Below are 26,358 nucleotides of genomic sequence, written 5' to 3'. Positions count from 1 at the left end.
GAGTGAGCGGTCGATGAGAGAAGAGCGAGCGGTCGATGAGATGAAGAGTGAGAGGTCGATGAGATGAAGGGTTGGCGACGAGAAGAAGGTTGACGAAATGGTTTCGCCGGAGTCAGGCTGCGGTTGCGGCTGTTTGTGGATGGATGGATGGATGGGCTGGGCGGCGTTTTTGTTTTGGTGTCTGTCGCCTAGAGAGCTCCAATGTACGGCTCTCGGCGCCGGAATGCAATGTCGCAAAGCACTACCTGTGACGTTTGAGTCGACCACGAAACGGACCAGTATTCAGCTGCGGAAACGGAATCTTTCTCCACGAAGATGATTTGGAGGAGAAGGACGAAGAAATACTCTTGCAATTGCTCATCGGAGCTCCGAGTCACCGTCAGGTGGGGACGCGCCCGTAATCGGGTCAACCGCACCGATGTACATGCATCTGCAGCTTGTGTCGGGAACAAGCCAGATTGGGCTTCAAAACGCACTGTTGCCAAGGAAGCACGACACATGGACGTTCCATTTCCCCACGAATGCACGCCGTTACGTCATGCGACAACAATGGGAGACAAACAATGAGGTTTGCTTACACCAGGAAACCCCAAACATATCGAGGAGAGAAGAAAGCCCCAATTGCGGGTTTTGTATATTCCAGTAAGTCACTTCTTATTATATACGCTGAGGAATAATGCTGCATGAGCTTCAGGCACCAACCAACTCTCTTTACATGAACGGACCGCCTCCGTGCACAAATGGCTCCCCCCATTCTGGCGAGAACATGGGGGGATGGCCGAGAGGATCCACGAAGGGGGGAGGGATGAAGTCACCCGGCATCGACATTGGCGTCATCGGTACCGGCATTGGGGGCATCGGTGGCATCGGGGGCATCGGCGGGATAGGATGGTGCATCGGCGGCGACCCGCCCCCCCTGCCCCACGGCGGGGTGCGGCCGCGGGGAGGCATGGGAGGATGCCGGTGCTCGAACCGGTCGAACATCCTATCGCGATGCGGGCGAAAGCCGCCGCTGTCGTCTCTGTTTCGGCTGCGGTTGCGGCTGCGGCTGCGACCGCGAGCGCCGGGGATCTGGTCCCCCGACATGTGGTACTGGCGCCGCTGGCGCTCGCGCGCCATATTGGCTCGCGGCGGCGACGTCGGCCTATCCGCGAAGCGCACGTGTCGGGGGTCGTCGCTACTTCCCCGGCGGTGCCGCCGCCCGCGGCTGCCGCTCCGGCCCCTATTGTTGCTGCCGCCCCGGCCCCTGCTGTTGCTGTTGCTACCGCCCCGGCACCTACTGTTGCTGCCGCCCCGGCACCTACTGTTGCTGCCGCCCCGGCCCATATGGTTGCTTCCGCTCCGGCCCCTGTTGTTGCTGGCGCTCCGGGTCCGGTCGTTGTTTCCTATGTGGCTGCTGCTCCGACCCCTTGTACTGCTGCTGTCCCGGCGGTTGCTGTTGTTGTTGTTGATGTTCGTGTTGCTGTCGCGGTGACCGCGGCTTCGCGAGCGCGAGCGCGGGCTGCTGCCGCGGGGCTCCACGCCCATCCCGCGAAGCTGGCGCCGAAGGCTCTTGACATTTTGCCGCAATTGTTCGCGCTCCAAGGAAGCTTCACGCCGCTTGTTGACCTGGTCTTGGATGACCTGCTCCTGTTTCTGAAGGATCTCCTCCGCGTCCTTGGCCAGGGTTACCCAATTGTGGTCGCGCTGATGGTCCCAGCGCATATCCTGGAGCTTTTTGACCATTTCGAAGACGGCGACCGTGTTGTATGTCATTTTGGCTGTGGCTCTAACTATTGTCGCTGAGGGAAGGGAAAGGAGTGAGTAGGTGGTCGACTAATGAGCTTTAGGTGACATTGACATACAGGATTCAAACGATTGAGCGAGGAGGTGGTGGATTAGGAAGCTTGGAATAATACCTTTTATGATCTATAATTGTTCAAAAACCATTCGCAGAAAAACACTTCGCGCTGACAGTCTTCCCGTCTTCTCTGGTAGGAGGCGGCTGTGTCTTGTATAAACGTCCATGTGCCTGTGTAACGAGTCCCCCTTCGCAAGCGCTGCCTCGTCGTGTCCCCAATTTAGCTGGAGATACAGGGTGTGGATTTTGCCTTTATTGTGATACAAGTGTAATGCGATGACCAAGAAGCATGAAAGATTGTCTAGACTTGTCCAACACACACGGCGGCAAAAAAAAAGAGAGTTGTCCATTGTGTGCCCAGCTCGCTCCCGCGATTTTCTGCCTCGTGAGCAAACCCGCGCCCATTCTTACCCAACCGACGCCGCCATTTTCAAGTCAAGGAAAAGGCAAATGTGCAAAAAAAAAAAAAAAACACAGGGATAAAGGAAAGAACTGAAAATGCTTTCCCAGCTCCAGCGCCAAGCTTGCGACTCGCCCGAGGCCGGCGGTGTCACCTCGCCTCCTCGCAGGGGCACCATCGTTAGGCGTGCGACGAGTTGCCAGCCAGCAGGCAAGGAACCGTCTTTGTTTTGACCGACTTCGCTCGAAGCAGTACCAACCAAACATCAACTCCTTGGGCTCTCTTCCACAATCTGTGCCAAACCGTCTGATGATGCCTATTTGCCCCGCATGGGCGTTACGCTGTGAACGAGTTCCCGTGACACCAAGTCATCCCGTGAGTCGGCTCGGGACAGTCTTTCGAAATGCGTGGAAAAGGCAAACAGCAGTAAGATTAATGCTCCTTTTGGGGGGGAGGGGATCCCGGACCAGCTGCCCTGCCCATCAAGGGGCGGTATAAGGCGGTGGACCGGGAGCGGGCCGGCTACATCCAGCACAAAGAAACAAAGACGGGTATATCTGTACTGTGAAATTATGAGAGTATTCAGGGGTCCTCGAACACGTTGAAAAGGCGTTCCATACTTTCCTTGGATTTTACACTTCAGCGATATCGCTGACCGTTAACCCATTAGTTTGCCTCGCTGATGCGCATTGGAGGCTGCGGCTGCAGAGTCGAGAAGGGCCTCGGGAGCTTGCATCATGACGCATACAGTCGCCTTAGAAATTTCAGATTGCCTAGTCTGGAAAGCGGGCTGCAAAACTTAAGAGTCAAAACGAATTCGGCATCCTGTCTGTCTACGTCACGTTTAGGCTTGCAAGATGCGCAACGGCTGCCCTCGTCAAACCAGACCCGTCACCCAAACGAGAGACAATAGAACCCAGATCCCGTCCTCTATGCTTAACGTTGTCACGCACGCCGTAAACATGCTTATTATTATTCTTTTGCCATTGATCGAAGCGTGGGCACTGCTGCCTGTCATCTGTCGCCGGCCGGTTGGTTCCTACTTACTACGACCTGGACTTAGACTTGACTGCCCTCGGAAACCCAGACATCCGCAGTGCGCGCATCAAGATTAAGTAGCACAGCATACTCATTAACGCACGAGGTAAAAAAAGCAAATACAATGCCATGTCATAATAGCTACCGAGGCGTTCGATTAACGTGACTGGGCTGAGGCACAGGTTTGTTAACTTACACAACATCTGCCTGCTGCGCATAATACGAGGCAATCCGGTGACGCAGGCAGGTTACCGTTTCCTCACAACCTCCACGATTACTTATGCAGTGCTACAAAATATTTCATCTAAGTACTTGCTTGGCAAGAATACAAATCTCCGCATGACGTATGGCCGTTTGATTATTGCAATACTGAGGACGGCTTACTTACCCTAACTGTGCAGTCCCGTCTACAGGGTCGTCATGGTTGAGCCAGTATTGCACGCGGATATCTTATAATGAATCCAGATACAATTGATAGGCATAAATTTAAAATGTCGACTAGCTGGTATCTATATAATAGTGCTATTAGCCACTTGGCTAGTCCACCCTTTACCTACAACGGGCATGAATCAATCCTGAACCAACAACGATGCTAAACTATACAAAAGTTACAAACACCACAAAAGTCAAGGACAAGTAATTCCATGACGCCGCAAAATGTCTTCATATGCGCGTATTTTCCTTGTCTGCTCATCCGCCAAATCGGACAGAGCATTCCGCCGATCCTGCATGTCCAAGAACCTCTCCTTCCAGTGCGCTACGTCGCGCACCAGATCTTCTATTCGCCTGCTGCAGCCTCCTTGGCAGCCGCCGCATCTGTGCTGGTTGATTTGCCGCAACAAATCCTCAACCCTCCGCTCCAGACAGGCCTTGTCGTACTTCAAGTCCTTGATCTCCTTGTCTTGGTGGCAGATGCGTATCCGCAGCGCTTCAATCTCCGCGTGATGTCGTCCACAGCTTCCCGTGGCGTTTTGCAGTTCGCGTCTCAGCGCCTCATTCTCGGCGCTAAGATTGTTGATCTGACATTCCAACTGTGGTATGACGACGCTGCACAGTCGATGCGCCTCTGCCTGGGCAGCCTGCAAGCCCTTCTTCAAGTTGGCGACTTCGCAGAGGAGGCCCTTGTTGGTCTTGTCCAGCACCGCCTCCCTCTCCAGCATGCGATTCCACGTCTCCCTCAGCACCCTCACATACTCGTGATGGTGATGGTGGTGGTGCGGTGGTTGGCTCGGCGGGAGGTGGTGATGGTGATGGGTCTGGCGGCTGCCCGATCGCGACCGCTGTATCGATACGTACTGCTGGCCCGAGGCGGAGGTCTCGATGGTGATTCGTCTAGACATTCGTCGCTTCGAATTCTTATTCGCTGGCTGTACGGCCGTGGCGACGTTGCTCTGCTGGGCTCCCAGCTTGGCGAGTATGCCGGATATGAAGGGCCGGCGCCGCCGTAGCAGTAGTTGTGGTGGTAGTTGTAGTAGTGGCCGTCGCGGGGACTGTAGCCGTAGTAGCGGAGCTCGCTTGATGCTGGAGACGAGCTGTACTGGGAGCTCGAAAAGCTGAGACTAGGCGTTCTGATGCGAATTTTGGTAGTGTAGCGATGGTCGTCGTAGTTGACAGTCCTCGGGTAGCTGTGGTAGTAGGGAAAGCTCATGGCGGCGGTGAAGAAGGAGGAGAGGCGTAATAAGTAGTGAAGATACAGAGGTGTCCGAGAATGAGGCTTGATGGGATGAACAGCCGACTACTTGGTCTACTGTGAAGTGGTGGTCTGACTGGCACAAACCGAGGCTGCTGACAGGGACGTCGCGTCCTCTGGGAACCTTCACAAGGACAGGCGCAGGCGCAAGACAAGGCGTGGGCTGGTCAAGGCAGCAGATTTGGGACAGAGAAAGCCTCACAGGTTTGTGCAGGTGAATGGTGAAGATGAGCGATGGGCAGGTGACCACGTCAAACTCGAATTCTTCGGGCGACGGACAGTATGACAGAGTAGGGGAGTGATGCAGCGATGCCACAACAGTGCAGAAGTGTGATGAAGATGGGGGATGTAACTAAATTGCTAATAGAGGATGAAAGATTGAACCTGTATTTAAGCCAGTTCCCCTTGTCAAGATATCCTCGAAATTGCCTGCCTAATGGGCCGGTATGGCCGCGGCCATCGAGGCCAGTTCTCATCGGCGGCCATCATCGGCGGCCCAAGCGGGGTTTGGGGCGCATGCACCGGATGGAAGATGGACAAACAGAAAAACGTCGATGAGAGAGTGAAATGAATGGGGTAAACTTGGAGTCAGGAATACCATGTTGTCAAAGGATTGATGCTTTGCAGGAACGGCTCGTTCGTGACTTTGGGGTGGTGGCGCAGGCACTTACCGAATCGCTGCCCAATAATAAGCGCTTAGATCTGGCATATTCAGATGGATTATCTGCATATGAGCCTGAGATTATATGCAACGCAAGTTTAAAGCCGGTTGCCAGAGGAAGAGTGTTTTTACATATTTTGCCACCTCAGGCACAGTCGGCGGGACATGGTGAGCGAGCCGGCGGAGGCACATGTCAAAAAACGGGATGGCGCATGCAAGGGCCATTTGCGTCTTTATTGGTCATACGGATCGTTCACGTCCTTAGGTCATGTTCGGAAGTGAAACGGCACTGGGCTGTGTAAACCGTTGGGCGTGAAGTCGAAAAATACCACAGCCTTCTAGTTAGTGACCAGCAACCAACAGTGGCCACCTACGCAAAGGAGAACAAGCTTCATTTTGGGAAAATACATACATGGAGGCGAATCAAGACACAAAAGGGCCGTTGATTAAAGATACACGATTTAATAGGAATTTTCGCAGCGTGTGGTTGCCTTGGGCTCTCAGGTCACATACACCTCCAAGTCTGGTCAACTGACCCCGGCGTCAGTCAGCCTCGCGGCCGAGTCGCATGAGTGGCCCGAGGCCGCCACGGGGCCGCCATTACCGCCCTGCTTATGTGTGAGCAGGGTTCGGTGCCTGAAATCTAGGCACCCAATACAGCCGCTCTGAAAAAGTGTATTTTCCGTTGATCTGGTGGCACCCTTCACAGCTGAATATGACGTCGCGAGTGCGCCCCGGCCGAGTACCCAACAAGCGGTACTGCGGTGGCAGGACTCTGACCAGCCCTGCGGCTCCTTCAAACGATGTATATAATAAAGATTGGCACTAAAAACTTCAACACTGATTCTTTTAACCCCAACATGACTTTCAGCTGTTGTGAACGCCACAGTCGGTTGCGCTATGTAAAGTAGATAAACTCCACCACAGGAGCACGCACACGATGCGATGCTACAGCGGCCATCTGCACCTCAAGATGTGACCGGGACCTTGAATGACTCATCACGCGTTTAAAGTCGAATAATTTCGTGATTGTATCTTTTCAACTATGCAGATTATTAGGCAGAAGTCAGCCATGCCCCCATGACACAGCAATCGCCTAGGCACGCCGCTATTTTACAATTATTTGATCAACGGCTGTGATCAGGATTGCTGACAAAGAGCTAGGCTACACGAGCTTTTGATTAAGTTATCTTAAACATGTCTGCTTTCTCAGTGTAACTAAACCCAACTGTTTTCTCATCTTCGTTCTAGAGTTGCACAACCTACGTTACCTACGTGGTGTGAACTACAAAGCTCACAGAGCACGGGACACCGAGAAAAAGGAAGAAGTCTACTAGGAATCTAAATATATATTTTGCTAATCTACTTAAAAATTACATACTTCCTTTACTATTAAGACATGTACTAAATATTAAGCCACCTTACTTCAATATCTTAAGCTTGCTAGTGACTTCGATGACTAAGCTTTCTCGATTTGGCCAACACGCAGCTCTAGGTACGAGCTCCATTACGAGGCAGGCACCTCAAGCAGAACGTCGCATAAACCCCCAGATCTTTGTCGACTATGCGGCGCCAATTCCAATCAGCGCTGCTATTAGGCCTCTCGGCGCTGGCGGCAGCCATTTTCAAGGATGAAGTCGGCCACATTGACTTCCACCACTCCCTAGTCGGCCTCCCGCAGCGCGAAGCGACATTCTACCACCGCCCGAAGCTCGGCACCAAGGCCAGCCTCCTCTACACGCTTAGCGACCTAGGCGTCGTCGGCGCCGTCAACCCGGCCAGCGGCGAGGCGGTGTGGCGCCATCGACTCTCCGACGACGACGACGACTTCTCCGGCAGCCCCGCCGGGCACCTGCGCGCCCCCGCGGACGAGGAGTGGGTGGTGACCGCCCAGGGCCCCCGCGTCCAGGCGTGGAATGGCTTGACGGGCCGGAGCGTCTGGTCGGCCGAGTTTTCGGGCGAGGCCCGGGACGTCGAGGTCGTCGAGGTGACGGAGACGTCGCGCAAGGACGTGCTGGCGCTGTTTGACGAGGACGGCACCACCGTCCTGCGGCGCCTCCACGGCGGCCAGGGCACCGTCATGTGGGAGTTTCGCGAGACGACCAAGGATGTCCCCCTCCAAGTTTCGACCGACATCGCGAACATTTACATTGTCAGCCTGCACGGATCGCCCTCCTCGTACAGCGTGAAGACGACCTCGGTGGACCCTAGCAACGGCAAGCGCGTGGATCAATGGACCGTCGGTACCAAGGGCGACGTTGCGTCGCCCGAGGACGTCATGTTTGTTGGCGGCAACTCCGCTGCTCCAATCATCGCGTGGAGGAGCAAGGACAAGCTCAGCATCCAGATCCTCGGCACCAAAACGAAGCACGATATTGCGCTAGCCTCGGACGTCGAGTTTGTGGACATCCAGGCGCCCTACCTAAAGGAATCCCAGGCTCGCTTCTTGGTGCACATGGCCTCCAACTCCGGAAACAGAGCCGAAGTGTACAGGGTTGACATCAAGAACGCGCAGATCAAGAAGACCCACGAGCTGCCTCAGCTGCCAGGTCGCGGCTCCTTTTCCACCAGCTGCGAAGCGGCCAACGTCTACTTTACGAGAATCACCGATGACGAAATCCAAGTCCTCCCCTCCGACTCACACGAAGGTGTTGCGCGATGGAAGATTCAATCCGGCGGTGCCGTGAAGCCAATTCACTCCGTGTCCGAAGTCATCCACAAGTCTGGCGGCGAGTATGCTGTGCGTACTGCCATTCTCACAGAAGACCACGACTGGATCCAGATCCGGAATGGCGAAAGGGACTGGGTCCGTCACGAAGGACTCAGCGGTAGCGTGGCTGCGGTTTGGGCTGAGATTCCCGAACAAGAGAACCTGGCCAAGGTCCTCGCTGCAGAGGTCGATGCTAACCCCATCAGCGCCTACATCAACCGAGTTCTGCGCCACATCGACGATCTCCAATATCTTCCAGGCTACCTGGCATCTATCCCTGGTAACATCCTCGCAAGCATCGCCGGCGACGAGCCGGCTTCTACCACTGGCGGTCTCTACGCAGACGTTTTTGGTTTCAACAAGATAGTCGTGCTGGCCACCCGCCGTGGTCGCTTCTACGGTCTTGACACAGGCAACAAGGGTGCAGTCCTTTGGACAAAGAATGTTTTACCGCAGGCTGCCGGCGAGTCCCTCAAGGTCAAGGGATTCGCCGTGACCGACGAGACTGGAGTCGTTGCCATGCGTGGAGCGCGTGGCGAGTCTGTTCTGATCCGAGCCATTGACGGTCACATTGACGAGGCCAAGACGGCCGGCTCTACCACGCCGGTCATCTCCAGCACCGCCATTGTCGAGGGTGAGACTTCTGCTTGGCTCCTTGCGCTTGGACCTGACGGGCATCCTGCCGACGAGACCCTCGGTGGCCAACTTGCCGATCAGACCTTCATCGTCCGCGGCGAGGGCGAATCCGTTAAGGGGATTAAGATTGTCGCGGATGGAAAAAAGACCAAGAAGCAGGACATCTGGGAGGTAAAGGCTGCCGCCGGCCAGCGCATCGTCGACGTTGCCACGCTGCCCACCCACGACCCCGTAGCGTCCATCGGCCGCGTCCTCGGCGATAGGCAGGTCCAGTACAAGTACCTGAACCCCAACACCGCCGTCGTCGCCCTCATTGACGACAAGACGTCCGTCCTATCCGTCAAGCTCATTGACACCATCTCGGGCCAGGTGCTTGCCGCCGAGAGCCACGACGGCGTCGACGCGACCAAGTCCATCTCCTGCACCATGTCCGAGAACTGGTTCGCCTGCGCCTTCTTCGGGCGCTACCGCCTTGACGACGACTCGGGCCGCTCCATCCAGGGCTACCAAGTCGTCGTCTCCGACCTGTACGAGTCCGAGGCGCCCAATGACCGCGGCCCGCTCGGCGACGACGCCCGCTTCTCCGCCCTCGCCCCCGTCGAGGACCCGGTCGCCGGCCCAGCCCTGCCCTTCCTCGCCTCCCAGAGCTGGGTCGTCTCCCAGCCGTTAACGCGTCTCGCCGTGACGCAGACCCGCCAGGGCATCGCCAGCCGCGGCCTCGTCGCGTACCTGCCCGAGTCGCGCGCCGTCGTCGCCCTGCCGCGCGTGCTGCTCGACCCCCGCCGCCCGGTCGGCCGCGACCCCACGGCCAACGAGATCGAGGCCGAGGGCCTGCCGCGCTACGCGCCCGCAATCGAGATTGACGCCCGCAACGTGCTCTCCCACGACTGGGAGGTGCTCGGTGTTGCTGGCTTCGCTGCTGCGCCTGCTGTTGTGGAGAGCACCAGCCTGCTCGTCGCCTACGGCATCGACGTCTACGCCACGCGCGTCGTGCCCAGCGGCCTCTTCGACATCCTCGGCAAGGGCTTCAACAAGCTGACGCTCGTCTCGACAGTGTTGGCGCTCACCGCCGGCGTTTTGTTCCTGGCTCCCATGGTATGTGCCGCACGTTTCTTTGCTTAGTCAATTTTCTAGAAAGCTAATTTCTTTCCTCTAGGTCCGCCGCAATCAAATCAACCGCAGATGGGAAGCGTTCATCTAGAAAAAGTAAAATGATGCTGGAAATTTTGAAGATAAAAGAGGTGCAGTTGAGGAAGGCTATAGACGGTATGTTGTGTAGTACCATCAGGAATTAGTACGAGTCAGAAGATAATTGTTTTGAATGTAATGCATAAATATTAAAAAGCTTGTCATAAGTCTACATGAAATGTGCTAATCCGGTATCCAAGTGCAAAGGTTGCACGGTTCGCATCTTGTTCTGAAGTAAATCCGCTAATAAATCTCAAAGATCGTCACATCACACGGCCCACGAAACAGCCCGACTAAATATATTAGCTCTAGCAATCACCCTTCCAGTTCTCCCGGATCCACTCGGAGAGCCTATACGTAAACGTGCCGTCGATGTACTTCTGCACGTCGTCAGCGCCCTGCGTGCCGCCCGCGAACTTGAGGGCGAGGACGACCCACGGCTGCACAAAGTCGAGGAACACGAGGTCCACCGTCTCGGGGGCGCTGCCGTCTGTGGGGAAGCCAAGCTCGGCCTGGATGCAGTTGGGGACGTTGTGGAAAGCGACAGCCTTGTGGACGGTGTCGTCACCGTCCTTGCCAATGTCGTCGACGGTTGTGTAACCCTCGGTCAGGGGGAGACCGACATCGTCGTCGCGGTTGCTGCGAAGCTCAAGGTGCTCATAGTCCGATGATGTATCCGGCTTTTCCTCTTGCTTAACAGGAAACATCTGCTCCGGAATGGTGAGAAACTTGGTCTCCCGGCCAGCCTCGGCAAAGATTTTATCTGCGCCATTGAGCAGAGTGAGGATGTTCTTCGCGATGCTGTAGGGGACGTCGGGGATGAAGTTGAAGTTGCTAGTAAAAGGGCTCACAATGTACGTGCTATCCCTTGTGAAGGGGCCCTTGAAAATATCGAAGCGGATGCCACCCGTGTTCAGGATCGCCAAGCGCGCCTTGTCCTTGCGCTTGGGGTGATGAACGACGCCAGGGAGCACTTCCTTCTCGAGCCAAGAGAAAATGCTATCCTCGCTAGGATACTTGGCGCGTGACATCCACAAGGTTTTCGGCGCACATCCAAACTGGTGGTCAAGATCCAGAGCTTTGCGAGCCCTGGAAATCATCTGTGTAACGCGCTTGCCCTGTTCAGTGTCGAAGCTAGAGGCATTCGTGCCGCTGTGGTAATACATGCCATAACGGTTCGTGTCCATGTATCTGCGTGTGAACTTGGGGCTTGAGGCCGCGGCGGTCACGTCAGGGGGGACCTCGGCGGCGTTGGCCTTGATACCGTCGGCAGACATCCATCCGATAGTCTCAAAGTACCGGCCCGACGCCATGGCAATCGATTTGGAATCAAACTGCCGAGCATCACGAACATGAGCGTGGCCGCCGAAGAAGAGAATCGGCGTGTCCCAGTTCTCTTTTCGGATAGCGCTGAATATTGTCTCGAATTCGGGCATTCGTAGGCCGACGTGCCCAATCACGACGAAAGCGTCTGTCTTTTCTTTTATGGCATCCTGGAACCACTGCTCCTTGACAGTATCTTGCGCCTTTTGCACAAAAGAGTTGTTTGCGTTGCCGGTGAAATCGAAGAGGAAGCCAAATGCGACAATGTCAATGCCTTGGTTCTTGGTCGTGAACTTTTTGTAGCGCTGGGCAAGCGGTACCCGCTCGCCGCTTTTGGGGTCTATAACATCAAGGTTGGATGCAATGTATTTGTCTTTGAAATTGGGTACCGTGGTATTTAACTCGCGGTCGGCCGAGTACGCCTGGTAGAGCTCATGGTTGCCGATGCAGATGAGGTCGACGTCCTGCTCGCGGTATATGTCGTATTGGAAGAGGCCCTTGGGTGAGGAGGCATCGAACAGGCCGTTGCCTTCAATGCGGTCACCGGTGTCGACAAGGAGAAGGTCGACGCCCTTATCGTCGGCATTCTTGCGAAGGTGCTTGGAAAACGAGATGTAGTCGCCCCAGTCGGCCGAGTATTGAGCTCTGTCGGAAACGATGGCAGATTAGCGCAGGCATCGAGGGTTTTAGCGCACCCGGCAGCCAAGAAAAACGCGTCGTACATACTCTAGAAGATGTCCGCCAAGCCATCCGTGTGTATCTGTCGTGTGGAGGAAGTTGAGCTGACCCCAGTTGAGGTCTCGTAATGGCGCGGGGACCGGCTCTAGAGCTCCAGGCTGCGAGGCGCGGGTAGCGAGCGCCAGAGCGGCACCGAGGAGGATGTGTCGATGCATTGCAGATAAAATCAGATTTAAAAAGACATGAATGAATGAAGCAAATGCGGGCTATGATGCGAGTATACGATGGTTGATGATGAAAAGTCGAGCTATTGATGAAGCTGCCTAGTTGCCCGTGATTGTTTGTGCCTGCAGCCAGGCTATGTATGTATGTATGTACATACATACATACAGTACATACATATGTAGGCAGGCCGTCAAGGTACCTGACAACCCACTGGATCTTGTGACCCCCGACATCTCACTCGCAGCTAATGAAGTAGCCAAGCCAAGCCACTGCCGACACAAGACAAAGCAGCCACCCTGGACTGTGTTTAGCTAGAGGGCAAAAACAAGAATTAGAAGATGCGAATACTGAATTAATCATCCAAATAGTGTTAGTGAAGCTGGGGAAAACCGGGGGCAGTCATGACTGGCAGGCACGCTGTAGGTAGTACATCGGCTCCCAAGCCGGGAATCCCTAGTCTTGGCAGGGATGATAAGCTGTACGCCGAATCTGTTCCCGCCAGGTACATGTTTAAATCTATGGGTTAGATGTATGATAATATAGAGTAATGCCATATCAGACGGACAAGGAGATAGCACCCGGTACTCAGGCCTCCCATGTTGCTCCGGAACTAACAATTCAAGAATCTGCACTGATTCTTTATGCTCCGGCATGAGACAAATAAAAACCTCATTATGCCTGATTGCTCACATGCGCCAAGAGAAACTGAGTGGAAGATAAAACAGAATCGAAAGCTAGCATCGCCAATCATCGCGCTGAAGTGGAAACGTGGGATGCCATGCCAGCAACTACAGCAGCAGCACCGGGAGGGAGCCCATGGGCACCATGGGCTCCCCTCCACCATGAGGGCTGCCAGTTACAAAGGATTCATTGTTATTGGTTGATTTTTACTGAACTGGGCTCGATGTAGGAGCTAGGATAGCATTTGCGGGTGTCCCTGATGCTAACTAGTTCCACAATCTTTGATGCAAGTCACCAGAAATCAAGATTTTATCCTGCGCATTCTTTGCGCGACTATTTCAAAGAGAAAAAAACTATGGCTTGCATCTGGAACTAGACATAGACTGGTGGGAACCTTTGGGTTATAAGACTGACTTTGTCTCCATCACGTCCAAGTATTTGCTAGTCCGTCCTACTGATCCCCGGAACATCTCGATCCTCCTCCTCCTCACCGTAACCAAGACATCATCACGTCATCTACATCCGGTCATGATGGCTCCCTTCGAGAGTCTCGCGGCCTGGCTGGCATTTGCTGCCAGCACCTCTGCGACCGCGACCTTCCCTTCCAAGCCCGCCGACTTGGCGACGCCAGTCCAGCAGCGCATTGCCATTGACGGCCCGGGCAGTGAGTTGCATCTTGATTCGTTAAACCCTCTGGAGTCCTGCTCCCGTTGAAGATGCGGCTAATAGTGGAAACCGAAACCACCAGGCATGGCCATCAGCTGGAACACATATGAGCCGCTGGACCAGGCTTGCATCGAGTGGGGGACAACGGCGACAGAGCTCAGCAACAAGCTCTGCGCCGAGAAGGATTCAATTATATACCCGAGCTCTCGTACTTGGTTCCATTCCGTCGTCCTTCGCAACCTGACGCCAGCCACCAAATACTACTATAAGATTGTTGGCGGCCAGTCCGTTGTCGAACAGTTCCTCAGCCCACGCGCCGCCGGCGATGAGACGCCATTCAGCATGAATGCCATTATCGATCTCGGAGCGTACGGCCAAGACGGGTACACAATCAGCAAAAATCATGGTAAACGCGATAACATCCCCGACATCCCCATGTCCATGAACCACACCACCATTGGTCGACTCCTTACCACCATCGACGACTATGAGCTCATTATCCATCCTGGTGACCTCGGCTATGCGGATACCTGGTCCAAGAACCCAGCCAACAAGAAAGACGGCGAGAATGCCTTTGCGGCTATTCTTGAGAGATTCTATCTACAGCTGGCCCCCATCTCGCAGCGCAAGCCCTACATGGTCAGCCCCGGCAACCACGAAGCTGCCTGCGGACTCGGACATCACAAGAGCGAGTTCTGCCCCGAGGGACAGAAGAACTTTACAGACTTTAGGGTACGCTTTGGCGACAATATGCCGACGGCCTTTGAGTCCAAGTCGGACGATCATTATGCCAAAATCAACGCCAACAAGGCCCAGAAGCTCGCCAAGCCTCCTTTCTGGTTCTCGTTCGACTACGGCATGGCACACGTTGTCATGATTGACACCGAAACGGACTTTAAAAACGCTCCGGACGAGGTTGGAGGCAGTGAGGGTTACGACAGCGGCCCCTTTGGCGCCCCCAATCAGCAGCTCGAGTTCCTCGAGGCCGACCTCGCCTCCGTCGACCGCGCCGTCACGCCGTGGCTCGTCGTCGCCGGCCACCGCCCCTGGTACGTAGCCAGCGGGCCCGGGTGCGTCTCCTGCCGGGCCGCCTTCGAGGGTCTCTTCTACAAGTACGGCGTCGACGTCGGCGTCTTTGGCCACGTCCACAACTCGCAGCGCTACTGGCCGACCTACGACGGCGTCGCCGACCCCGCCGGCCTCGACGACCCGGAGGCGCCCATGTACGTCATCTCCGGCGGCACGGGCAACATAGAGGGCCTGGAGGAGTTTGGGGCGATTCCGGACATCAACGCCTTCGCGTACAACGACGACTTTGCGTATGCGACGCTGCGCTTTGAGGACGCTCAGCACCTGCGCGTGGATTTTATTCGCTCGGCGACGGGGGAGGTTTTGGATACTTCGGTTTTGTTCAAGTCTCACACGACGCGATTTGTGAGACAAGGCGTCGATGGTCATATAGAAATATGACGAGGAGCTGCTCGACAAATTTCTTCGTTGCATGGAGTTGGGCAGATTGTGCAGCTTTGCTGCATAGACGGCTTGGGAATTGGCAAATAGATAAAAGGGCCTGATCATTTTATAGATGATGAAGATAGAGCTATTCTGTTTCTTTTTATAGAAGGTTAAAGCTACAGTTATATACTACTGGGGGCTGACGGATAGATGGATTGACGACTAGATGGAATGACGAATAGATGACACGACGAATAGATGGAACCACGCCAGGCAGATCTTTGATGTTTCTGCAAACAGCATGTAGGGACTTGCGTCCTTTATCCACCTTAGTTTTTGGAATGATCAATCCGAAGTTATTCGCCATGTGTAGGTCCCAGGAAGTAATGTTCATTCCCCAAGAGATCAACATGTTGTTTCAAGACCATGACAGTCCAGCGTAACAAGGGCTATAAATCCAAACATTATGCTCCGTAAAGCAACCGTTTCCAAATTGCGCCCAAACTGAATCATGTTGCTGTGATGTCATGGAACCTTCTGCCGGAATTAAGGTCTATAGGTCTCTATAGGTCTTTACTATTAACTTCTCTATTAGGCCGCCTATAGAGATGATTAGAGGGTAAAATTAGGGCCTAGGGCACTATATTCGTCACCTCCCGTTGCTGTTTGCAAAGAGAGTATCGAGATTGTCGAGCGACTCACAAGTCGACAATCATACACGTGCTACCTGGACGCCCGCCTTCGAATTCCAAAAGCTTTTTTTTGAAGTGCGATTGGTTCGGAAGATAAACCTAGACCTTTGCCCGCTAGTAACGATTCGACGGATATAGAAGCATCGGTGTCGGCACGGCTGGCCCGCGTCCTTTCAGGGGTGGATGTGCCCGTGCCCCTCAGCCGATGGGTGATCGGCGCATCTCGCGCTCGCGGGGGGCTCTTATGCGCCGGCTCGCTGCCTTTGGCGATAGCCTTCGGCGTAGTGTGGGACACACACTAGCACTACTACTCTTGTAATTGCCGTGGCCGAACGGGAGTGCAGACATCGAAGATGTAAACTCCACTGATATTCTCGGTGCAACTGTCATCTGGAGTTAGAGAGTTGCATTCGCGGCCATGGTACAGTCGAGAACAGTCCTGATAGGAACAATCCTGTTAGTCATGGCTGGCGAGTCGGCCCACAAGACACCGCCGGTGAAGAGTCGATCATGAATTTGGTCTTTTCCCGCTGGTTTCCTTTACGTATTCGTAACCTCAGAGGTAGTTGCTGAGGGTTGCGTTGGCGCTACATATCGTATGTGCATTGCGAAAGGAAGTTTGTATATACGCCACAAGCCACCACTCCAGTGGTATTCCGATTCATCGTCACGGCTGAATCTCGAACCTCCTACTGTAAGCCATGATGGAAATGGTAAAACTCAAAAGATATTATACAAGGAAGCACACGACAGTGAATCGAGCTGCGACGCCACTGTAGTCGGCGACGTGCGGAGCGAGCGACACGACTTTTCCGTTTCCACCCTGGCGGCAGACGACCCGGCCGACAAGCCGTACTCCGTCTTCAGCGACTGCAAAAAGAAGCCCATAATCGTCACGACGTCCCTCATCGCCTTTCTCTCGCCGCTGTCCTCGCAGATCTACCTCCCCGCCACGCCCAAGATCGCCGCCGCCTACGCCGTCAGCAGCACCCATATCAACCTCACCGTCACCGTCTTCATCGTCGCGCAGGGCGCCGTGCCATCCTTCGTCGCCGCCTTCGCCGATGGTTTCGGGCGACGACCCGTGTACCTGGCGTTCCTGCCCGTGTACGTCTCCGCCAGCGCCGGGCTGACGGGAGGGGGCGGCGGCTACGGCGCGCTGCTCGCGCTGCGCTGCCTGCAGGGGGTCGGCGGCAGTGCCGCGGCGACGCTGTCCGGCGCAGTGGTCGCCGACGTGGTCGCGTTCGCGGAGCGCGGCACCTACATGGGGTGGACGCAGATCAGGGCTGTGCTCGGGCTGGCGGTCGGACCGGTCCTGGGCGGCGTGATCAGCCGGTACGCGGACGGGCACGGCATATTTGCGCTCCTGTCGGGGCTGGCAAGTGTCATGTTTATGCCTCTGGTGTTGTTTCTCCCCGAGACGTGTCGGCGCATCGTCGGGGACGGGTTGCGGCCGGCGCCGGTTCTGAACCAGTCGGTTTTGCAGCTGTTTCATAGACAGGCGCAGAGGAGGAAAGTAACCGACGTTGAGAAAGTGTCTGAAGAAGAGCGCCAAAAAGATGCAAGCGCTCCAAGCAAATTTGAACAAGAGCAGTCTCAAAAACGGTCGATCAATCCGTTCGCATCTCTCGCCATTATGTGGGTTATCGAGACGGGGTTGCTCCTCTACTGCAATTCATTCGCGTTTGCCTGCTTCATCGCAGTAACGACCAGAATTCCATCACAATTTCACCGTCTGCACCGGTTGAACGAGCTGCAAACGTCACTCATCTATGTACATCTCACTCAACCTGGGCACCCTTCTCTCCGCCGTTAGCACCGGCCGGCTTATCAACTAGAACTTTAAGCGCCACGCGCTGAAGCACCACGGCCATCCCCTTGCGCGCAACCGGCAACACGACGTAGACGGCTTTCCCGTCGAAAGGGCGCAGCTCGAAATCGCCTGGCCGCTGATGCTCGCCGCGGCGGCGTCCCGTACGGCAGGATCCTGCATCTCAACACTGACATCGCCGCCCCGGTTGCCGTCGTCTTCGCTTTCGGCTATACAAACGTGACAGCTTACAAGACCACGGGCATCTTGATGATCGACATTCAGTACCTGGCGAAGGCGGCGACGGTCGGCGCGGCGAGCAACCTGGCCAAGAGCGCGTTTGGAGCGGCATCGTCAGCGGCTGTGGTGGCCCTCATCGAGGCGGTGGGAATCGGGTGGACTTTTACAATGCTTGTGTTGGTGTGGATGGCGCTGAGTCCGTGTTTCTTGCCTTTAATGCATCGGGGGCCGAGATAGAGGAGAGAAAGGGCCGCAGGGAAGGCGGAAAAGTGCAGAGGCAAAATGGCCAGGGTCCAGAACAATAGCGCCAGAGCAGTACATACGGCCAGATACTGCGCCTAGAAAATAAACCTTCATCACGAATTAGAACATAACGTGTCATTAACTCCGTCTCGCTTTTCAATCATCGAAAAATTCCTTGCTATCTCTCTGAATTCGAGCTCCGGCAATGCGCCGTTTGCATCGCACAGCTTGCCGGTTTAGGCACCTTGCATGTGTCTACAGCCTCGACCGGTGAACCAAGCACAAGCAAGGCTCTTGCGCAACACAATAACTGTCGGGGCGGGGATGGACACAAAGGTCCTCAGCAAGGTCGTGATCCACGCCGCGAGCCGCGGGGAAACTAGTTGTAAGCGGGAAGCTAGAAGAGGAAAACGAAGCAGGACACCCACCGTAACCGTTTGGATCAAGATTCAGCCAGGGTTGTCTTGCGTAGAGCAAGCAGACGACGCGAGCGATGCGGCATCGTATCGGTCGGGTAGGGGTGGATGGGCAGCTCATCTTATCCGGGACTGGCCCATCAGAGGCACCAGAGCTGAAGGAGCTGAAGCGTCTAGTTTCCTAGCATGTTGGAGAACTTGTACTCGTCAGTAAAGCCCACCACCATCCCCGGCAACAAGCCCGGCACGAACGCTAAATCCAAGGGCTGAAGCGGAGTCCTCAGCCATGCGGTTCGAAACACGACAAGGCCGAGTAGTAGAAATACTACGCAAGGCGGCGACTTTTACCGTTGTGGTAACAGTCAATTGCGGTTGGATCCCGGATGGTGAGGGGTCCACTGGGTCGGAACCGACGTCTTGGAACATAATAATAAGATGCGGCTGAATGACTGGGTTGATTTTTCTTCCCAGATTTGTTAGTTTTGGAAAGAAGTCACGAATGCACAAGCTTGACATTTCCCTGTGAATTTTGGATGCTCTTCGGAGAGCCGGAAAGGATTTTACGTCTCGGATGAATCACGAATCACAACTCCCGGCCACCTCCGTCCACAGCCCGGAATAGGAGTTACAAACGGGCGCATCGCATTTCCGAGGACGACGCTGAACGGCAGCGGACGGGCAGGCTAGCAGAAATTCACGATAAGATGATGACTTCGAACAGACCGACGGGCAATCTCTCAATACCTTCGTCGTCATCGATAGCGCCGTCGTCTTCGAGAGCATCGTCGTCGTCGTCTACGCCTGGCTCCGTCCCGGCAGGCGAGGCACTGCATCTACTTTCCCAGGAGCTGTCATCGGTGGCAGACCGCGAACCGCCGCCGCCGTCGCCGACGACGAATACGGAGGCCGAAGCTAGCAGCAGCAGCTCGATACTCACAGGTTTGTTCTTTTTCTTTCCCGCTTGCCAAGTCCAGTTGCATCTGGTGGCTAACAAGACTGGGCGAGAAAACAGATCCAAAGGCGACGACGTCCGGCAGTAGTACGGCAACGAATGTCATGATTGTCAAGACGATACGTACGGCCATGGCTGAGATCCGGCGACCGTGACGTTTTTTGTTCTCTTTTCTCTTCTGATACCCATTCCCACATTTGCGAGCATTTGCGGCAGCGCAGACGGCGGGCACGGCAACGTCCAGGGAGGAGGTCTTTTAGTTGTTATCAACCCCATCCAGGTCCGGCTTGTTGGATCACTGCAGAAAAATTGAATAGCGAGCGGGTCAGCGAGATTGGCCTGGCTGTGTTCGGTGCAATTCGTCCGTTCCTCACCACCTCGTGGTGTGTCTCGGCAGCCTCCAACAAACGGGGGACCCCCAGACAGAAATTTTCTTCGGACCCGGGAGAGGCTTGCACGTGGCAATCCATCGGTCTAGAACTGCGACAAAATGTTTCTCCCTACAAAGGACCGGGGTGGTACACAGCATAATGTGATGACGGCATTTTAATTTTTAAAATATATATATATATATATATTCAGCAACACCTTCACTGTATTTTACTCGTCAAGAGAGAGCCTCAATGAATAAATCGAAAGTCAACGAGGCGTTCAGCTGAGCGCCACGCTAATCAATCCCTTTCTCATTCATTCATCCCAGTTCGAGCCTCTTTTTCTCCGCCCCACTATCCCCAACGTCCCCTCCACCGCGATAAGCAAGCCCGCCCAATTTTTTTTCTTCATTTTCTTCATCCTATCTGGCTCTCGATTTAGTAGCTTCCCTCTTCCTTCCACCACTGTCTCTCTGCCGTCGTGCATTTGAGCATCGTCCATACTACTTGCCGCTGTAGTGCTCCTGCTCATCTCTCACCAACTCACGAAGCAGTAACATCTTCCACGGCCTCGATCGCCGCAAACAGAGGCAACTCTCCCATCCTATCTATAACCACCCCAGGACGGCTCATGTCGGCATCCCTCCACACCAGCCCTCACTCTCTCTGCACATTCACGGCGTCTCAACGCCGCATGTGCCATATCAGGCAATAGGAACCCCAGCAGGCGACTTGAAAGTCTTTGCGCTCTGCTGCAGATAAATCCAGTCCGTGTAATCGGATAAAGACTTATTTCAACAAAAGAAGAATCCCACCTCCCCTTCTCAGCGAATCACGCTTGAGTTATCCCACACCTGTAAGCATGGTCCATATTCCTTGCGCATGCATCTCTTGCTTTCTCTTCTTTCTTCTTTTCCTCCTCGACCGCAAACCTTAATCATAGCCGCCATGTTATCCTATTCCCAGCTAACAAGAAGCCGCCGCCCCAGTGGTAGTGCTAGTCGAATGCCCACGACTGCGACTTCATTTTTGAACCGCCTCCGACACGCCTTCCTGCGCACCGAAGCCGCTGCCACCCGCGACGACTACTTGTACCAACCCCTCCGACGAGCTGAACCTGAATCAGCTGTTGCCGTCCCCTCCTCTACTGCAAGCCTCCTCCCCGCCATGAGCGAGGAAACGAACAGCACCCGTGCCGCCGGCGCCGACAAGGCCGCACCGGTGGTCACCGCCACGACGACGACGCCCGATGCCGCCGACCCGAACCGTAGCAGCGCCAGCGACGACTCCGTCACGCAGGGGCTGCACATCCTTGAGACCCAGTCCTCGCACTGGTGGTCCTACATCACCACGCCCGACTTCTGGATCGTCGTCGCCATCGGGCAGGTCCTCGCCCTCTGCATCACCGCCACCAACACCTTCACCACCTTCCTCGCCAACGCCCAGACCAACATCCCTGCCTTCCAGACCGTCTTCAACTACATCCTCCTCTTCCTCGTCTACACCACCATCTTCCTCGTCCGCGACGGGCCGGGCGCTTGGTGGCAGTCCATGCGCAAGGACGGCTGGCGCTACCTCATCATGGCCTTCCTCGATGTCGAGGGCAACTACTTCACCGTCCTCGCCTACCGCTACACCAACATCCTGTCTGCGCAGCTCATCAACTTTTGGTCCATCGTCTGTGTTGTCATCATCTCCTTCACGCTCCTCAAGGTCCGCTACAAGCCGTTCCAGGTCGTCGGCATCCTCGTCTGCTGCGGCGGCATGGGCATCCTGCTCGCCTCGGATCACATCACAAACAGCAACGGCGGCCCCACCGAGGACCGCCTCAAGGGCGACCTCTTCGCCCTCCTCGGCGCCACGCTCTACGGCACCAGCAACGTCTTCGAGGAGTGGCTCGTCTCCAAGGCCCCCATGCACCACGTCCTCGCCTCCATCGGGTTCTTTGGCATGATCATCAACGGCATCCAGGCCGCCATCTTCGACCGCACCTCCTTCCAGAACGCCCACTGGCACGAGGGCCACGTCGCCGCCTGGCTCGTCGGCTACACCCTCTGCCTCTTCCTCTTCTACACCCTCGCCCCGCTCATCCTCCGCATGGGCTCCGCCGCCTTCTTCGACATCTCCCTCCTCACCGCCAACTTTTGGGGCGTCGTCATCGGCGTCCGCGTCTTCGGCCTCACCATCCACTTCCTCTATCCCATCGCCTTCGTCTGCATCATCCTCGGCCTCGTCACCTACTTCCTCTCCGGCAGCCTCCTCGGCGACTCCCGCAAGCCCTGGCTCGGCGAAAACCAGGAGGGCGGCGTCGCCGGCTTCGGCACGGCGAAGCTGCGCGCCATCAACGCCGCGCGCGTCGCCCGCGGTGAGCTCGAGAACGGCATCCCCGTGGATGAGGCGGCGCCCGTCGCCGCGGGTGTCGGTGGTGCCGGCTTCGCGGCCCGGGCTCGGGCCAACATGCAGAGGCTGTGGAAGAAGGAGGAGGCCGTCTAGAGCAGAATGCGACAAGTACACGTGTTTCAGAAGTTTAAAGTTTCTTAATTCAAGCAGTGTGGGAGAGTCTCTGATGCAGCTTTCACGAGCATCCATACACGAAACACATATTCTACACAGCTAGATTTAGATGATAGCTTTTGTACACCACGTCATTCACCGCAGTCCATCCATTCAATGCCATGTGATTTCAGAATATGTTGCATTACCCATCCCTATGGCGTGATGGTATGTATAGTAAGGTTTGTGCAGAGAGGGTATCTATCTGTACAGAAATGCGCCAGCCAACCGAAATACCCAAAGGAAATAGCAAACAAATGCAGCGCGCTGATTCCAATAAACAATTCGCCCTCAAAAACAAGAAAAATTTTGGAGTATTGCTTCCTGTTCGATGTCCGTATATCCTCGTCGCAACGCCTTATTAGTCGTGTACTGTGTGTAATAAGTTACTTGGCCGTCTCGTGCAAGAGCCGCTTCTCGTTGACGAGCATCAGCGTCTTGTCCTCGAGGCATTCCGAGACCAGTCCATGGAGGAACTTCTCACGCAGGCCGCGATCAATCTCATCTTGCGCGCCGTTGGCGCCCGTGGATGTCGTCGTCGGCTCGTCAACATCGTCGGGCCACAAGATCCGCCGCGCTTCTTCCTCCGTCATGGGCGCTTCGCGCAGGTCCCTAACGTCCTCATCGGCCTCGGGGGGGTCGGCCCGCTCGCTTGGCTGGAGGCTCGACAGGACCGAGTTGACCACGTCTTCAGCTTGCATGCGTGTTGAGCCACTGGGCTCCTCGGGGCGCTCCGCCGGGGTGGCCGCCACGGGCATCTCGTCGCTTTCCGCATCGCTGTCCGAATCCGTAGTCTGGTCATCGTCACCACTATCCACCACTGCGGAGTCTGTTCTGTCATCGATCATGCGCTCCTTGAGCTGGTCCGACTCTGACTTTTTCATCTTGGCCTCGGCATTGTTCGTGGTCAGCGGCACCGGGTGCGTCACCGAGCCTCTGCGGATCTGGCCCGCACGCAGAATGTTGCGCATCAGAAGCAGCTCGTACGTCTTGTACGTCTCATAAAACGCCCGGTTGACGCGGGCTGCGGCATGGAGGTCCGCAATGTCGGTCACTGTGCTGAGAATCTGCAGCAGGACGGTCTCCGGAAACTCATTCGCGACGGTGTAGTCGTCGTGGGGAGCGGCCATGCGCCCGAGTCCCGTGGCGACCTGTGATTGGGGCTCCAACATGGCATGCTTAGATAGCGCCCAGCCGTGACTCTTCTGGCTAATGTCGAAGAGGGTAAGACCGCTAACACTGTTGTATATATCTGCGACCGCTGTTCGGAACGCCGGGATCGGGTCGCAGACACCGCCCCGGTGTACGGGGGCAGGAGAACTCGGTAGCAGTCGAAGTAGGTCAACTGTTTGAGCCAAGCTCTTTGACGCAAACGGTACCTTTGACTCGCCAGTCAGAGCCTTCGACTGCATGACAGTAGACAGCATATTCATATTGTTGAACAGCATCATGAGCCAGCCAAGATTTGTCGCGTCGCACCAGTGACTTCCTTTCGGACACCTCGGCGTCGTTGTGAGAGCTAACGTGGGGTTCTGCGGTGCAACGTTGCCTAAACTTCCCCATATTGTCGGGGGCGGCTCTTCCGGCTCCGGAGCTATGGCCGGCTCGCTTGTCGGGGGTTTTGTATATTCTTGTAAGGCCGCCGTACAGCAGTCATGGAGTTGCGCAATCTTAGTCGAGCGCACAGCCCAGATCTTGTCCTTTATCTTTTGTGGCCACGGTTTGCTTTGCAGATCTTTCTCGTCGACTAGATGGAAGATGGCACTCTTGGACATCCTACTGAATAAGCCACGGGAGCCGAATGCGTAACTGATGAGCAGGAGGCCGTCGGGCATGTCATCCGCGCCGCGATGCATCCACTGCGGCAACCATCGGTGCTCAACCATCAGCTCAAGAGGCGAGGTGCTCTTGTACCGTATTGAGCATTCTGCAATCGCCACAAATTTATCAAAGCTGATATCCCGCGGTACTTCCCCGTTATGCATGTGGGCCGCGTGCAGAAGGGTGGAGAGCGATTCCAGGTGATTCGTTTCTCTTTGGGGCATACGGTATAGCCAGGCCGCTGTCCCGCTGTCAAAGTAATACTTGGTTCGCGGCGGGGGCAGCTGTGCGGTGATGTCTTCAGCTTCGTGCAGTTGTACGCTGCTCGCGTGACCGGAAAACATGTGTGCAAATATAGGCGATGTCTCAGCCAGCATGTGAGATGAAACCCGGAATCGCAAAACCGGATCGTTGGGCGAGCAGCCAGCGTGGTGGTTTGCAAATTCTAGAACTGCGTCTCCACGCTCCGAGATGATGATTTCACGAACTTCTCGCGAAGGCGAGATAGCTGATTGAGCTGTCTGGAGAATTTGTCGAACGACAGTCAGCTCCTGCTTGGCCTTTTCGAAGTTTCTAAATCGAATTTCATATCTTGGAAACTAAAGAAGATTAAGATAATGGTCAGAATGAACAGTAGTGACTAGACTTACGAATTGGGGGTCCGGGGCCAATACTCGGGTGACAGAAGCATTGCGCATGCGTGTGATTGCATCTCGTCGAAATCGTTTATTGTCAAATAGGGCTTCAATCATGTCAGGCGATGCATCTTTCTCGTACGTCTTATAGGTCTCCGCCAGGCTGGTTTGAAAGGCGTCAACGAGTAACTCAACGGAGGCGTGCCAGTCGCGAATGGGGCCAATCCACAGTTCAGCGCCGTGTATTCCAAGGCGATTAACGCCATTTGCGGAAACAACATCGACGAGGCTCCTCCCGCTGAATGAACTTCGATTGTCACGTTGGCCGGGGCTGAGCGGTGACTCGATATATGAATCTTGACGCTGGAGCGGTTCGTGAGCGCTGGGGGAGCCACGAAGAGGTTTGAGCTCCTCTTGCATGATGCTGAGGCACAACGAGTTGCCGCGGTCCTTCACTTTAATGAACTCGTTATACGTGTGATCGATTTGGCTCGGAGTAATGGGTGAGGGGCGCAGGCGTTGACAGAGAGAATGCAGCTCGCGGCCATGGCAGTCGGGTTCATATAACGAGGCCGAGTCGGTTTGTTGCAACGTGTGAGTATCGGCAAGATCGTATTCACTGTGTGTCGTGATTGGTTTGTTGTGCTAGAGAATGTCAGTGCTGGACGGAGAGCCAAGGTGAGAACCTTTCGCGGAGTGCGTCGAGGTGTGCGGGGTGGCCCGTGAGGACATACCGACGATGAGGGATGCTCCTTGACAGAGCCCTTGCGCCGTATTTTAACAAGGGCCGAAAGGGAGCCTAGACGCGAAGGCCTGGAGGAATGCGGCGCGGAAGCATCGCCACTGTCGCTGTTTGTTCTCGGCTTCGCCATGGGGGGCATGTGGCACCTCCGTTAAAGAAGCCGAAAGTGTGTATTGAAGTCGGCGTCAGGTGGCCACAAGGGTTCAAGCAAGTGCAGTGTGCATCGACGCTCAACATGCAGCGATAGGGCATGGCTTTCTATCCTCTATGTTGCCATAAGTGAGAGGGGAAAGGGGTTCAACAGGAAAGTTGCAGAGGCACCCGAAGCTTGGCGGATGAAAGATCGGTCGTCAGCCTCGCTCGTTCTTAGCGGGCGACTGGGCCACAGCCGCAGCCTGCGAGTTGTGCGGGTGGTTCGACGCAAGAAGCTTTGTCGTTTGCCTTGTTCAGCGCCTTGTTATGCGCTTCTTTTTCGGGGTCCAACACAGCTTTTTCAGCGCTTGGGAAGACTGCGAGTGGCAATGTCTAGTAAAGGGAAGGGTTACAACGGAGATCGACGGCGCGGAGTTGGTGCAACGGGGTGGTGCGACGCAGGCAGGCCCAACGTCCCGCTATACAAACGGGTTGAGAGGAAGCTCCGTACGCCGTGTAAGGGCAGAAATTACAGGCGAGCAAGCGAGGCGACAAAGACG

General features: G+C 55.3%; 9 protein-coding genes across 9 annotated transcripts; 5 read left to right on the top strand and 4 right to left on the bottom strand.

Moving 5' to 3' along the window:
* Nucleotides 1-993: 993 nt before the first annotated feature.
* Nucleotides 994-1,861, top strand: ISF_02328 (hypothetical protein; the record flags this gene model as incomplete). Its single annotated transcript, XM_018845934.1, has 2 exons — nucleotides 994-1,746; nucleotides 1,847-1,861. The coding sequence occupies 2 exons, from the start codon at nucleotides 994-996 to the stop codon at nucleotides 1,859-1,861; spliced, it is 768 nt and encodes a 255-aa protein (XP_018706641.1).
* A 2,195-nt stretch (nucleotides 1,862-4,056) lies between these two features.
* On the bottom strand, nucleotides 4,057-4,926 carry ISF_02327 (hypothetical protein; the record flags this gene model as incomplete). Its single annotated transcript, XM_018845933.1, has 3 exons — nucleotides 4,057-4,099; nucleotides 4,158-4,610; nucleotides 4,664-4,926. The coding sequence occupies 3 exons, from the start codon at nucleotides 4,924-4,926 to the stop codon at nucleotides 4,057-4,059; spliced, it is 759 nt and encodes a 252-aa protein (XP_018706640.1).
* Nucleotides 4,927-7,193: 2,267 nt separating this feature from the next.
* On the top strand, nucleotides 7,194-10,176 carry ISF_02326 (hypothetical protein; the record flags this gene model as incomplete). The annotated part of the gene is made up of 2 exons (XM_018845932.1): nucleotides 7,194-10,070; nucleotides 10,132-10,176. 2 exons carry the CDS (start codon nucleotides 7,194-7,196, stop codon nucleotides 10,174-10,176), a joined length of 2,922 nt encoding a protein of 973 aa, XP_018706639.1.
* A 295-nt stretch (nucleotides 10,177-10,471) lies between these two features.
* ISF_02325 (Ser/Thr protein phosphatase family) lies at nucleotides 10,472-12,379 on the bottom strand (the record flags this gene model as incomplete). Its single annotated transcript, XM_018845931.1, has 2 exons — nucleotides 10,472-12,131; nucleotides 12,213-12,379. 2 exons carry the CDS (start codon nucleotides 12,377-12,379, stop codon nucleotides 10,472-10,474), a joined length of 1,827 nt encoding a protein of 608 aa, XP_018706638.1.
* A 1,222-nt stretch (nucleotides 12,380-13,601) lies between these two features.
* On the top strand, nucleotides 13,602-15,206 carry ISF_02324 (Metallophosphoesterase domain protein; the record flags this gene model as incomplete). Its single annotated transcript, XM_018845930.1, has 2 exons — nucleotides 13,602-13,734; nucleotides 13,987-15,206. The coding sequence occupies 2 exons, from the start codon at nucleotides 13,602-13,604 to the stop codon at nucleotides 15,204-15,206; spliced, it is 1,353 nt and encodes a 450-aa protein (XP_018706637.1).
* A 1,407-nt stretch (nucleotides 15,207-16,613) lies between these two features.
* Nucleotides 16,614-17,757, bottom strand: ISF_02323 (hypothetical protein; the record flags this gene model as incomplete). The annotated part of the gene is made up of 2 exons (XM_018845929.1): nucleotides 16,614-17,551; nucleotides 17,682-17,757. 2 exons carry the CDS (start codon nucleotides 17,755-17,757, stop codon nucleotides 16,614-16,616), a joined length of 1,014 nt encoding a protein of 337 aa, XP_018706636.1.
* A 1,121-nt stretch (nucleotides 17,758-18,878) lies between these two features.
* ISF_02322 (hypothetical protein) lies at nucleotides 18,879-19,508 on the top strand (the record flags this gene model as incomplete). Its single annotated transcript, XM_018845928.1, has 2 exons — nucleotides 18,879-18,947; nucleotides 19,314-19,508. The coding sequence occupies 2 exons, from the start codon at nucleotides 18,879-18,881 to the stop codon at nucleotides 19,506-19,508; spliced, it is 264 nt and encodes an 87-aa protein (XP_018706635.1).
* A 1,355-nt stretch (nucleotides 19,509-20,863) lies between these two features.
* On the top strand, nucleotides 20,864-22,408 carry ISF_02321 (DUF914 domain membrane protein; the record flags this gene model as incomplete). Its single annotated transcript, XM_018845927.1, has 1 exon — nucleotides 20,864-22,408. One exon carries the CDS (start codon nucleotides 20,864-20,866, stop codon nucleotides 22,406-22,408), a length of 1,545 nt encoding a protein of 514 aa, XP_018706634.1.
* A 446-nt stretch (nucleotides 22,409-22,854) lies between these two features.
* ISF_02320 (hypothetical protein) lies at nucleotides 22,855-25,796 on the bottom strand (the record flags this gene model as incomplete). Its single annotated transcript, XM_018845926.1, has 3 exons — nucleotides 22,855-24,888; nucleotides 24,940-25,569; nucleotides 25,659-25,796. 3 exons carry the CDS (start codon nucleotides 25,794-25,796, stop codon nucleotides 22,855-22,857), a joined length of 2,802 nt encoding a protein of 933 aa, XP_018706633.1.
* Nucleotides 25,797-26,358: the final 562 nt, after the last annotated feature.

The sequence above is a fragment of the Cordyceps fumosorosea genome, assembly GCF_001636725.1.
Source record: "Cordyceps fumosorosea ARSEF 2679 chromosome Unknown scaffold_4, whole genome shotgun sequence".
NCBI lineage: Eukaryota > Fungi > Ascomycota > Sordariomycetes > Hypocreales > Cordycipitaceae > Cordyceps > Cordyceps fumosorosea.
The sequence above is the reverse complement of the archived record's forward strand: the minus strand, read 5'-3'. Positions and strand labels throughout refer to the sequence as shown.